Raw genomic sequence first — 13,147 nt, forward strand, 5'->3', positions numbered from 1 at the left:
TTTCAAATGCATTCGGTCATTACTAAATGCCTAATGTGATAGGTATTTTAACATGACTTGTTTTAATCCCCCCAAAAACATTTGATTATATTTAAACAGTCATCTTCCTCAAATGAAGGGGATGACAATCTTTGCCAGAAGGAGGGAATCTGTCATACAGTGCCTTGCGAAAGTATTCGGCCCCCTTGAACTTTGCGACCTTTTGCCACATTTCAGGCTTCAAACGTAAAGATATAAAGTAAAGGGGCTGAATAATTTTGCACGCCCAATTTTTCAGTTTTTGATTTGTTAAAAAAGTTTGAAATATCCAATAAATGTCGTTCCACTTCATGATTGTGTCCCACTTGTTGTTGATTCTTCACAAAGAAATACAGTTTTATATCTTTATGTTTGAAGCCTGAAATGTGGCAAAAGGTCGCAAAGTTCAAGGGGGCCGAATACTTTCGCAAGGCACTGTAAATGAAGTTGGCCCTAAGTTAGCCTGACCCGGAGTGGTTAGCTCAGAGCCCTATAATAATAGTAGTTTGAAGAGTTAGCAAGGTACCTTTGGTCAACTCTGAACTCAACTTCGGATAACCGGTACCACGAAAGTGGCTCACCTTTTAGCCAGGTACATTTCTATGGCAATCCATCAGATCTAACCTCCACTAGTGACAATGAATACTACACTATAGGTGTCATTTATAGCAAATAAAGGGGGGTTGACGATTAGATTTATTACCCCCACCCCCCATTCTCCAAAAAGTTCAAGAAATATGGAGTTGAAAAATGCATAATTGGTGGAGTAATGTGCATCTTAGGGTTAACTGTGCGTTAAATGTGTGAGTTTAAGTCTGTGAGAGCAGATCTTTGGCACCATTATTTAATCACATTCTCCCTAGCAGAGAAACGCATCCAGTCTATGTGGAAGGAGGAGGGCCTGCTCTGCTACTCCTGTGACATGTTTACTGTCAGATCAGGTAGATCCAGTGTTGAGAGCAGAGCACGAGGGTGTGGATGTCTCTACCCTACCTGATACTCCACTTTTCTCTGCCTGGAAATATAGCTCATTGCTGTATGAAACTCGTTTGTTGTTCCAAACCAGCTCCCTCCGATGACTAAACAGCCTGATCATATCATAGTTTTTCTATTTTCTACATTGTAGAATAATAGTGAAGACATCAAAACTTTGAAATAACACATATGGAATCATGTGTTAAACAAATCAAAATATATTTTGAATTTGAGATTCTACAAAGTAGCCACCCTTTGTCTTGATGACAGCTTTGCACACTCTTGGCATTCTCTCAACTAGCTTCATGAGGTAGTCACCTGGAATGCATTTCAATAAACAGGTGTGCCTTGTTAAAAGTTAATTTGTGGAATTTGAGCCTATCAGTTGTGTTGTGACAAGGTAGGGATGGGAATACAGAAGATAGCCCTATTTGGTAAAAGACCAAGTCCATGTTATGGCAAGACCAGCAAAAATAAGCAAAGAGAAACGACAGTCCATCATTACTTTGAGACATGGTCAGTCAATGTGGAACATTTCAAGAACTTTTAAAGTTTCTTCAAGTGCAGTCGCAAAAACCATCAAATACTATGATGAAACTGGCTCTCATGAGGACCGCCACAAGAAAGGAAGACCCAGAATTACCTCTGCTGCAGAGGATAAGTTCATTAGAGTTAGCAGCCTCAGAAATTGCAGCCCAAATAAATGCTTCACAGAGTTCAAGCAACAGTCACATCAACTGTTCGAAGGAGACTGGGTGAATCAGGCCTTCATGGTCAAATTTCTGCAAAGAAATCACAACTAAAAGGACACCAATAAGAAGAAGAAACTTGCTTGGGCCAAGAAACACAAGTAATAGACATTAGACCAGTGGGAATCTGTCCTTTTGTCTGATGAGTTTAGTGGGACTATTTGAAAAACCATTTGTTTTTCAACAGGACAATGACCCAACACACTTCCAGGCTGTGTAAGGGCTATTTGACCAAGAGAGTGAAGGAGTGCTGCATCAGATGACCTGGCCTCCACAATCACCCGACCTCAACCCAATTGAGATGGTGCTCAGCATATGTGGGAAATCCTCTCATACTACCTTAAAATACATTTGCTTGATGAACGAGAAAAAAGCGGCAATATTACTGTTTGTCCCTCTTGAGATGCTGTATCAACATAGCCAGACACCTCCTCAAATTAGTCAGAATTAAAAAATGATCATTAAAGTAAAGTAGTGTGTGTGTGCGCGCGCATTCCATCTCACCTCATTGTCAGACTCCACCAAGACCTGGTCATACTCGCTGAGGGCCACCAGGAACATGATGGACGTGACGTTCTCAAAGCAGTGGATCCACTTCCTCCTCTCTGACCTCTGACCCCCTACATCCACCATCCTGATTGGACAGGAGGATGGAGAGATGAAGGGCAGAGAATTATACAAAATTAGGCTAAATTCAGGCTTTGATGCCATGTAAAAAAATAAATTGGTGGTAACTACGGCATCGAACTAAATCAATTGGTCAAAGTAAAGTAGACTAGGTTAGTCCTGTTATCTTTTAGGATTCATAATGCCCAACATCTAGCAATGAGGATGGCTAACTGTCATGCAAAGCAAACATATAATGGATATCAGGGAATTAAAAGGATTGACACTTGAGAAAAGCACTTATAATGCAAAAAAACAACCGTGCAAAGAAGCATTCAAACACACGGCTATTTGGAAAACATGACCATGTGAACCTCGTGTTCCTTTCTGGTCAGAGGCCTCATTTATAACGGTTGCATACATTTCACACAAAATGTACAAAAATATTGATTTCTATAAACTTGGCGCACGCCATACACACACATTTACCTGTTAGAAAATCCGACCTGTCGTAAAACTGTTTGCGCGTGAACGAGCATTGAAACCATGCCTAGAAAACACCTCCATTCACCATTTATGGTGAAAATAATGCCCTTGATTTGCTGTATAATTTGAAACTATTGGCATTAGGCCATTGCATGCAAAAGACAATATGTTGTTTAATATTTTGTTTATCAATAGATTGGGTTTCAATGTCCTGCCTTTGTATAAACTCAGATTAAATAGGCAATGATGTCGTACTCATATCACACAGCAATATTGTAGCCTATCCATAGTGTCAAATATTTTACATAAGCCTATTTACTGGCTTGGCAGAATGTAATTTGCTGTTTCTAGAAAAGGACTGTATCCATTTCTTAATGAGAAAACAATGGCAAATTGTCGTGGACTGGTCAGCAGAAGGTTTGAATTCAAACATGTTTTGCATTTGCAACCTTAATATATGATGACTGCCCGCAAATTCTGAAACATTGTAGGGCAGGCTACAAATAAAAACCCAAAAAACTTACAGTAGTCTGATGTATTTTGCGTGTTTTTGTTCCACTTCACATATTTTTTTTAATAATAGGCCTACTACTGCTATTCATTACTGCATTTCTGGGAAAGAGCCAGCAAGAAATGCATTTCAATGTACTTGGGCGCATGACAAACTTGAAACATAGGCCTACTTCAATGTAAAATACCAGCCGTTAAATTCGGCTGTATACCGGTATTATAAACCGCACTGCCTATGATATTGTAAAACTTGAAGTACATATTTTCAGCCTATCTATTTACTAGATACTAGGTCCAATTAAATGAGATGCACATGGTCATTTGTTTTATGGCTCCTTTGGGAACATAAACCCATCACTACCAGAGCCCCTTCAGGAACATAAACCCATCACTACCAGAGCTCCTTCAGGAACATAAACCCATCACTACCAGAGCTCCTTCAGGAACATAAACCCATCACTACCAGAGCTCCTTCAGGAACATAAACCCATCACTACCAGAGCTCCTTCAGGAACATAAACCCATCACTACCAGAGCTCCTTCAGGAACATAAACCCATCACTACCAGAGCTCCTTCAGGAACATAAACCCATCACTACCAGAGCTCCTTCAGGAACATAAACCCATCACTACCAGAGCTCCTTCAGGAACATAAACCCATCACTACCAGAGCTCCTTCAGGAACATAAACCCATCACTACCAGAGCTCCTTCAGGAACATAAACCCATCACTACCAGAGCTCCTTCAGGAACATAAACCCATCACTACCAGAGCTCCTTCAGGAACATAAACCCATCACTACCAGAGCTCCTTCAGGAACATAAACCCATCACTACCAGAGCTCCTTCAGGAACATAAACCCATCACTACCAGAGCTCCTTCAGGAACATAAACCCATCACTACCAGAGCTCCTTCAGGAACATAAACCCATCACTACCAGAAAAGGTGAGAAATCTATTCTGCAATGGTTATGAATTGATTTAATAAAAAAAAATATTCCTATGTCTAATTATTTGACAAAAAGACATCTGAAACAAGAATGGCTGCATTCTTGTTAATCAGTTTTTATGAATAAGCTTCTCGCCATATCCCCAATTTGCATAAAATACTTACATGCCAGCTTGCAATACAATATTTCGACCACTAGCAGATGTGCGTACGCATGGTCTAAAGTTTGCAGGGAGGTGAGCACATTCATGTCAAGTACATTTTTTATAAAAGCCAACTTTTGCATGAAAACTGGCACGTGCACATTTTGGGGTATATTTTTTTTGGATGCAAGGTTTATAAATGAGGCCCCAGGATTGTCAGTTGGGCAGTTATGTTAAAATGTGAGAATTAAATATACTGTACATATAACATGCATTATCCTGTCAATAACTCGACTCAATAACAATTCAGTTTGATAACTTCTTATGCACTGATGTAACATGCAGTACAGTAAGTCAAAGGTGCAAGGAGGGGTTAAACGGCCCAAGTTGAACCAAAAAGGAAAGAAGATAAAAATTATCCCTCTTCCAGCCCATTCCCAGCTAAGTGGATGCAGATGTGCCATTGAGGCCAGATCGGCAAGGAATTTGCCCGCTTGGAAGCAGCACCTAGTCAGCCAGTGACTGTTAAGATTCAGAGCACAAGCCTAGCAGCAGTGTGGGGATGTAGGCCAGCGGCGAGGAGAGGGGATAAGAGGGGAGATGGAGAGGATACAGATGTGGAAGGAAAGAATATAGAGAGACAGAAAAAGTGGAAAAGCAGAGGGCACCTCGATGATGGCTGCCATGATCCCTCGTCACAGATCAAGCAGGAGTACAGAGTGAAGGCAAGGATTTGGGAATTCCGCTAGTTGTTTTCCAAACATTATTTTCATGGATGTGATTGAATTTTGCATCCATAAATAATCTGACCCATCAATTCAGAAATCCTCCTGTTTTCCAGCAAATGATTTTGTTGATGGGAGAGATATATTAGCCTATATCCATGTTATTAGAGGAGGATCAGGGCTTTGTTTCTTTCCTAGCGAGCAGCAGCTACCTCCGTCTGTCCCTGGCTGGCGCTGCTGCAAAGTGAGAAGAGGGGCGTTGATAAATGGGGGCCTCTAGGAGCGCCTGTCTAAAATTAAGCTCCTTCACGTCAGCTGACCTCCTTTCCTGTAGCAGGGATGAGTGACCTACTTAGCAGGATAAGCTCTCCTATGAAGGATGAGCCCAGAGAAATAATGACATTCTCAAACCACTTCAAAAGGCAATTAAGAGAGGGAAGGGCTGCAGCCAAACGCAAAAGACATGCATGTTTGTCCTCATGAACGCCTGCCTTGTGCAGTTGCTGCAAGTAGTGTGTGACACACCCTCGCAAGGGGTTGGGGTAGAGAGGGGCTCCTTACATCACAAGTCTCTACCGATCTGACTAGCTAAATATTCTCAATGACATTTAATTGCGGATTCTCTGGGTTCTCTCTCCAATCCTGAATATCTCTGTAATATTTTATTATATATGCTGCATGTCCTTAAATACTGCTGTAGTGATTCCCAGCCTATTCATCCATCCAGTAGCAGCAGTAGGATGGATAGTTGGAGAGATCATCTTGAGTCCAACCTCATTCTGAGCCTGGGAGATATTTCTAGCGCTGCCGCGCGTAGGAGGGGCTGACATGCTTGCTTCCTATTGATTTGCACACTTTTGTAAATCGCTCCCGTTCACCGGATCCATCTCTCAATCTCCTCAACGTCATCCTCTTTGAGGAGGAGGGAGCCAATCTACACCATGGTGCCCAGTGATCAGTCTCTTCCCCTGGCCACATCCAGGAGGACTCCCACCTCCCCTCTGCTTTGCTGTCCTGGCCCAGACTACAGTAATAGGCAGAATGGCTGGTTGTCATACTGATAGCAGATTAGTGGAGTAAACGGTTTCTCAACATCCCTGTTATGACTAATGCTTCAGACTAGCTGACATTTAGCTCATCATTCTACTTCATCCAGTATTGTACCATTCAAAGCAAGGGGCTGAGGTGTCATTCATTGTACATCTTGAGGATCACATAGCAACAGTTGAGAAGACTTGATGGGCCCGAGACTATGATGGGAGGGTAAAAACTGGAGATCAAAGCAACATTGAGGAATGAAATGAAGCAGCAGGTGATATTGGTTTATGTTGATCTTGTGAGGGAGAGGATGATCTCCAGTCATACAATCAATAGCACAGAGTGGTCAATGTTCTCAGACTTGATCACACAACGCAGTCAACATGAATATTGAAACAATTGGTTATTTCATAGGGAAAACAAAACACTTAGGTAGGTAGGGGAGTTAGTAAAAGTGTGAATGTCTTTCTACCTGAAAATGATGCTTTGCAAGTCGAAAGGGTATTCAATGATCCCTGTGGTGGGGATGCGAACCCTAAGCACATCTTGTTGGGTTGGTAGATAGTTTGGTTCGGCAATACGATCCAGATCGCTTAGATAGCTAGAGACGGGGAGAAAGAGAAAGGCAGGATCGACAAAAAAGAGAGGGAGTGAAGCATGACGGGAGAACCCATTCCTGAGAGCCCTGGGGGTTGACACTTCACCTGCCACCTCTAGCACCCACCATCTCTCAGAATGTTAGTACAGTCCCTGATGGCATCGCTCAGAGATTTTACCATAACTTTTCCCTTTGCACCTTAATTCTATTGGGTTCAAATTGAGGCAGTCCGGAAGTCCAATAAGACCTGGACTAAAGACCATCCCATCTTTCTCAATTTTTGGTTGTAGTTAGTAGTTGTGTGATTTGTCCTCTGTTCTCAGACAGCCTCAGAGCTGCTGATCGTGAGTTAGGAGTCTCAGAGTGTGCTACCAGGACCCAGGGCTGTGCGGCCAGCAGCAGTGGCAGGCGGTGGAGACAGTACAGTGGCGGGGTAGAGGCAGCACTTCACACCAGTACCTGAAGATTACATTCTCCAGGTCAAAAGGGTACTCAATGATGCCAGTAGTGGGCACTCGAACCCGCAGCACATCCTGCTGAGTGGGAACGTAACCCGTGGTCACTATTCGCTCTAAATCTGTAAGGTAACTGTGGAATGAAGGGGGACACATCACACGTGTGTGCCTGATGCTGCACAAATCACCTGCAAACATGCATACAGAAACAAACAGGCATACACACCATCTCTTTCTCATGCACACAGAACTACACACAGCAAATTTGGACTTTTTCCACATTTTGTTACATTACAGCCTTATTCTAAAATTAATGAAATAACTAATTTTCCTCAATATACACACAATTCCCCATAATGAAAAAGCGAAAAAAGGTTTAGAAATTTTGGCAAATGTATTAAAAATAAAAAACAGAAATACCTTCACATAAGTATTCAGACCCTTTGCTATGAGACTCGAAACTGAGATCATGTGCATCCTGTTTCCAGTGATCATTCTTGAGATGTTTCTACAACTTGGAGTCCACCTGAGGTAAATTCAATTGATTGGACATGATTTGGAAAGGCAGGCACACACACACACACACACCTTTATAAAAGGTCCCAAAAGGTCCCACAGTTGACAGTGCATGTCAGAGCAAAAACTAAGCCATAAGGTCGAAGGAATTGTCCATAGAGCTCTGAGACAGGATTGTGTCGAGGAACAGGTCTGGGGAAGGGTACCAAAAATGTCTGCAGCATTAAAGGTCCACAAGAACAGTGGCCTCCATCATTCTGAATTGGAAGTAGTTAGGAACCACCAAGACTCTTCCTAGAGCTGGCCGCCCGGCCAAACTGAGCAATCGGGGGAGAAGGGCTTTGGTCATGGAAGTGACCAATAACCCGATGGTCACTCTGACAGAGCTCCAGAGTTCCTCTGTGGAGATGGAAGCGCCTTCCAGAAGGACAACCATCTCTGCAGCACTCTACTAAATCAGGCCTTTATGGTAGAGTGGCCAGAGAGAAGGGACTCCTCAGTAAAAGGCACGACAGCCCACTTGGAGTTTGCAAAAAGGCTCCTAAAGGCTCTCAGACCATGAGAAAACAAAATTCTCTGGTCTGATGAAACCAAGATTGAACCCTAAGCGCCACGTCTGGAGGAAACCTGTCACCATCCCTACGGTGTAGCATGGTGATGGCAGCATCATGTTGTGGGGATGTTTTTCAGCAGCAGGGACTGGGAGAGACTTGTCTGGATTGAGGGAAAGTAGAGATCCTTGATGAAAACTTACTCCAGAGCACTCAGGACCTCAGACTAGGGAGAAGGTTAATCTTCCAACAAGTCAACGACCCTAAGCACACAGCCAAGACAACACAGGAGTGGCTTGGGGACAAGTCTCTCAATGTCCTTGAGTTGCCCAGCCAGAGCCCTGACTTGAACCTGATCTAACATCTCTGGAGAGACCTGAAAAGAGATGTGCAGTAACACTCCCCATTAAATCTGACAGAGTTTGAGAGAATCTGCAGAGAAGAATGGGAGTAACTCCCCAAATACAGATGTGCAAAGCTTGTAGCATCATACCCAAGAAGACTCCAGGCTGTAATCGCTGCCCAAGGTGCTTCAATAAAGTACTGAGTAAAGGTTCTGAATACTTATGTAAATGTAATATTTCATTTTTTTTAATTTCATGTATACTTGCAAAAACCCGTCTTTGCATTATCATTATGGGGGCATTGTGTATAGATTGAAGAGGAAATCATTTTTTAAATCCATTTTAGATTTAAGCCTGTTAGGTATCAAAATGCAGAAAAAGTCAAGGGGTCTGAATACTTTCCGTATGCACTGTACATATACATTTCTAAACAAACCGTGTTAGTAGCTATAATAACTCACACAAGCCTAGGTGCCAGACCGTTTTTCCATTAAACAAGGCTACATGGCTGCCTTGCCATATCATTAAGCTGGCTAGAGCAGAGACAGACTGGCACTCAGGTTCATAGTTCACAATGTGATGAAGCTGAATAAGACCTGATTACACTATCAAGTAACCTGGCAGGTAATGTACTCCTCCATGAACTAACAATAGGCAGTTTTGGTTTGTAACAATTATCACTAACCGTAGTTTGGGGAGAAAATGTTAAACGGAGGATGACTAGTAGTTAGAAACAAGACAGTTAAATCACACGTCTTTAGGGTCAAGTAACATAACATCCTAAAATGGTACTTGTAAAAAACATTTGGGTTCATTTTTACAGTCCTGACTCCTGATAACATTTTCAGAGTCATACAAATATAGAGTAGTCTGATCACTACATTGACTGAGTCATTTTACTTACTTTGCCTTTTAGGGCTGAATAAATCCTGACCTACATCTACATAACGAACATGGCATTCGGGCCTCCATAGGTTAGTTCAAATAGAACTAAGGTGGAGCAGGATGAGAAATGTTGCCGTCTGTTCTCTCTTTCCATCTCATTGTTTTTCTTTCTCCCTCTTTCTTTTGGTCTCCCACACTTTCAATTTCGCTAACCACTACAGTGGTTTGCGGAAGTATTCACCCCCCTTGGCATTTTTCCTATTTTGTTGCCTTACAACCTGAAATTAAAATGTATTTTTGGGGGGTTTGTATCATTTGATTTACACAACATGCTACCACTTTGATGATGCAAAATATTTTTTCTTGAGAAATAAGCAAGAAATTAGACAAAAACACAGAAAACCTGAGCGTGCATAACTATTCAACCCCTAAAGTCAATACATTGTAGAGCCACCTTGTGCAGCAACTACAGCTGCAAGTCTCTTGGGGTATGTCTCTATAAGCTTGGCACATCTAGCCACTGGGATTTTTGCTCAGTCTTCAAGGCAAAACTACTCCAGTTCCTTCAAGTTGGATGGGTTCCGCTGGTGTACAGTAATCTTTAAATCATACCACAGATTCTCAATTGGATTGAAGTCTGAGCTTTAACTAGGTATTTCCAAGAGATTTAAATGATTCCCCTTAAATCACCAAAGTGTTGCTTTAGCAGTATGCTTAGGGTCATTGTCTTGCTGGAAGGCAAACCTCCGTTCCAGTCTCAAATCTCTGGAAGACAAACAGGTTTCCCTCAAGAATTTCCATGTATTTAGCGCCATCCATCATTCCTTCAATTCTGACCAGTTTTCCAGTCCCTGCCGATGAAAAACATCCCCACAGCAAGCTGGTGCCACCACCATGCTTCACTGTGAGGATAGGGTCTCGGGGTGATGAGGTTTTGGGTTTTCCTTGATGGGCAAAAAGCTACATTTTTGTTTCATCTGACCAGAGTACCTTCTTCCATATGTTGTTTGGGGAGTCTCCCACATACCTGTTGGCGAACACCAAACGTGTTTGCTTATTTTTTTTCTTTAAGAAATTGCTTTTTTTCTGGCCACTCTTCCGTGAAGCCCAGCTCTGTGGACTGTACAGCTTAAAGTGGTCCTATGGACAGATAAACCAATCTCCACTGTGGAGCTTTGCAGCTCCTTCAGGGTTATCATTGTTGCCTCTGATCAATGCCCTCCTTGCCTGGTCCGCGAGTTTTGGTGGGCAGCCCTCACTTGGCAGGTTTGTTGTGTTGCCATATTCTTTCCATTTTTTTATATTGTGGGATGTTCAAAGTTTGTTATTTTTTTATAGCCCAACCCCGATCTGTACTTCTCCACAACTTTGTCCCTTACCTGTTTTGGAGAGCTCCTTGGTCTTCATGGGTGCCGCTTGCTTGGTGGTGCCCCTTGCTTAGTGGTGTTGCAAACTATGGGGCCTTTCGGAACTGGTGTATATATACTGAGATCATGTGACACTTAAATAAAGTCCACCTGTGTACAATTAACTAATTATGTGACTTCTGAAGGTAATTGGTTGCATCAGATCTTATTTAGGGGCTTCATAGCAAAGCGTGTGAATAAATATGCACGCACATTTTTCAGTTTTTTATTTTATTGTCGTCATTTCACTTCACCAATTTGGACTATTTTGTGTATGTCCATTACATAGAATCCAAATAAAAATCCATTCAAATTAAAGTTTGTAATACAACAAGAGGAAAAACGCCAATGGGGGTGAATACTTTTGCAAAGCACTGTATTTATCAAACAGAGATGATATCCACTACTGTGATAACTCATCAACTTAAAAATACATTTAAAAAAATTAAATCTCTCTCGTTCTAACTCTTCTCAAACCACTGTAGCAGCTGTGTGTGTATGCCAGGAGTAGACTTACTATTTGGTGGAGTCCGAGAGCTGATATTCACGTCTACGGTCATAGGCCTCCTGGATACCAGGGTCTGTCCACAGCATCTTTATTGCACTGATGTAGGGCTGTTCAAAAGAACACACCTTCTCCACGTCCACCTCGCGCACCAGCAGCGCGTTGGACTGAGGGAGGAACAGGGGAAAGATGACAACAAGTCAGAAACACGGAAGGAATGGTGGATGGCGGAAAGAGTCACCCACATTTACTGTAACAGTATTCCACAATAATTTAGTAATCTCTTTATTCAGGTCGAAAGTATACCGTACAAGTTGGGACACATAATTTCCTATTATTTGCTTCAACAGTGATGTTAAGGGAAGATAACCTTATGTTATACAGACAGAATGTTCTCGATATGATTTAGGGCTAAAGACAGACTAGTCTTTCACTCGAAACATCCAGGCTTTTCCTAAGCAGTGACTTAGCATCCTTACCAGGACAGAACATTTTGGAGTACAAGTCCATTATGTTTTATGGCATGGTTTACAGCACTTATATGGTCTATTTGAATTTGGTTTGCATTTGATAATGCAGACATATAAGATGTGGCTGGACAATTCAATGCTGAGATTGCCAGCCAATAACATTTGCCAGTTAGCTGTCCTATGAGTGGATGGGAATTCAGACAATGCCAGAAGTTAGTAGTCTGTAGCTAACTTTGGTGGAGTATTCATGGCCTACGCCACTTACCTGAATTTGCGAGGCATGCAAGACAAATACATTGCAAGTTACAGATTACCAAGACATGGATCTTTCTGCATGCCCCCTTTTTCTCAGTCACACTGACCCACATGCTTTTTCGCTTTGCTAATGATGCGAAAGACTGTGTGTTCAGTCTTTCGGGTGTTGCGTGTAGAATATCCTAGCCCCTGTTTCACGGAAGTTGCGAGACATTGCAAGCCAAGAAATTGTGCGATACAGCTTTTGATTGTCAATTGATAGGCCAAGTGCACGGTTCTGCATGCTGGCCGACCTGCCTATACAGTGCCCATCCCCTCCGTCCCTTGCTAGCTCGCTATGATTGTGTTCTCGAAAGTACGGCAACTTATCCCTGGTGTCGTCTTTGGCATCATTAAAATACAGTTATTTTATCAAATCAATTCTCTGTAATTATTATTACATGATTAAACTAATCATGTAAATGTAATTAACTAGAAAGTCGGGGCACCAAGGAAAATCTTCAGATTACAAAGTTATAATTTTCCTAATATAACTTCCGATATTTTAATATCTGATCAATTAGTCTTCTTATTAATGAATTATTCTTTACCTCACGTTAGTCTCATTCCAAACGTCGTAAATTGTTGGTTATCTGCACGAACCCAGCCTTAACTATAAATCATCCATACACCAAATTGGTTTAATTTATTATTTACTAACTAACCAATCACAGAAATGCATAAACAAACAAACGTTAGGGTTACAAGGAAATGATAGGGGAGGTTCCCTAGTGGGCTAAGCCAATATGACGGCTTGGTGGATAAAGGGAAGTGGGTGTGGACTGAAAAGGGTGGGAAAGACAAAAGGAGTCACTACACAGTTGATAATTATATTAATTAAAATGCTAATCCTTTGCACATGAACGCTCACTCATTCGGGAATAATTGCAATCAATATATTTTTACGCCGACTGTCGTCATGA

General features: G+C 41.9%; 1 protein-coding gene across 5 annotated transcripts in view; it reads right to left on the minus strand.

Annotated features, from left to right (window-relative positions):
• The window catches only part of LOC110524330 (guanine nucleotide-binding protein subunit alpha-11), a 104,316-nt gene that overhangs the window by 16,611 nt on the left and 74,558 nt on the right, over positions 1 to 13,147 (minus strand). For 2 of the 5 annotated variants that reach the window (XR_016496243.1, XM_021603870.3), the window contains exons 3-6: positions 11,473 to 11,627; positions 7,258 to 7,386; positions 6,673 to 6,801; positions 2,247 to 2,376 (exon numbers count right to left, since the gene is read on the minus strand). Coding sequence is in view for 3 of the 5 variants with exons in the window: in XM_021603870.3 (XP_021459545.3) it covers positions 2,247 to 2,376; positions 6,673 to 6,801; positions 7,258 to 7,386; positions 11,473 to 11,627 (543 nt within the window). In the remaining 2 variants the exon portion in view is untranslated. The remainder of the gene's footprint in view (positions 1 to 2,246; positions 2,377 to 6,672; positions 6,802 to 7,257; positions 7,387 to 11,472; positions 11,628 to 13,147) is intronic. The other 3 variants (XR_016496244.1, XM_021603871.3, XM_021603873.3) reach the window with 2 other exon arrangements.

Source organism: Oncorhynchus mykiss, chromosome 5, assembly GCF_057628025.1.
Source record: "Oncorhynchus mykiss isolate SJ-2025 chromosome 5, ASM5762802v1, whole genome shotgun sequence".
Lineage (NCBI taxonomy): Eukaryota > Metazoa > Chordata > Actinopteri > Salmoniformes > Salmonidae > Oncorhynchus > Oncorhynchus mykiss.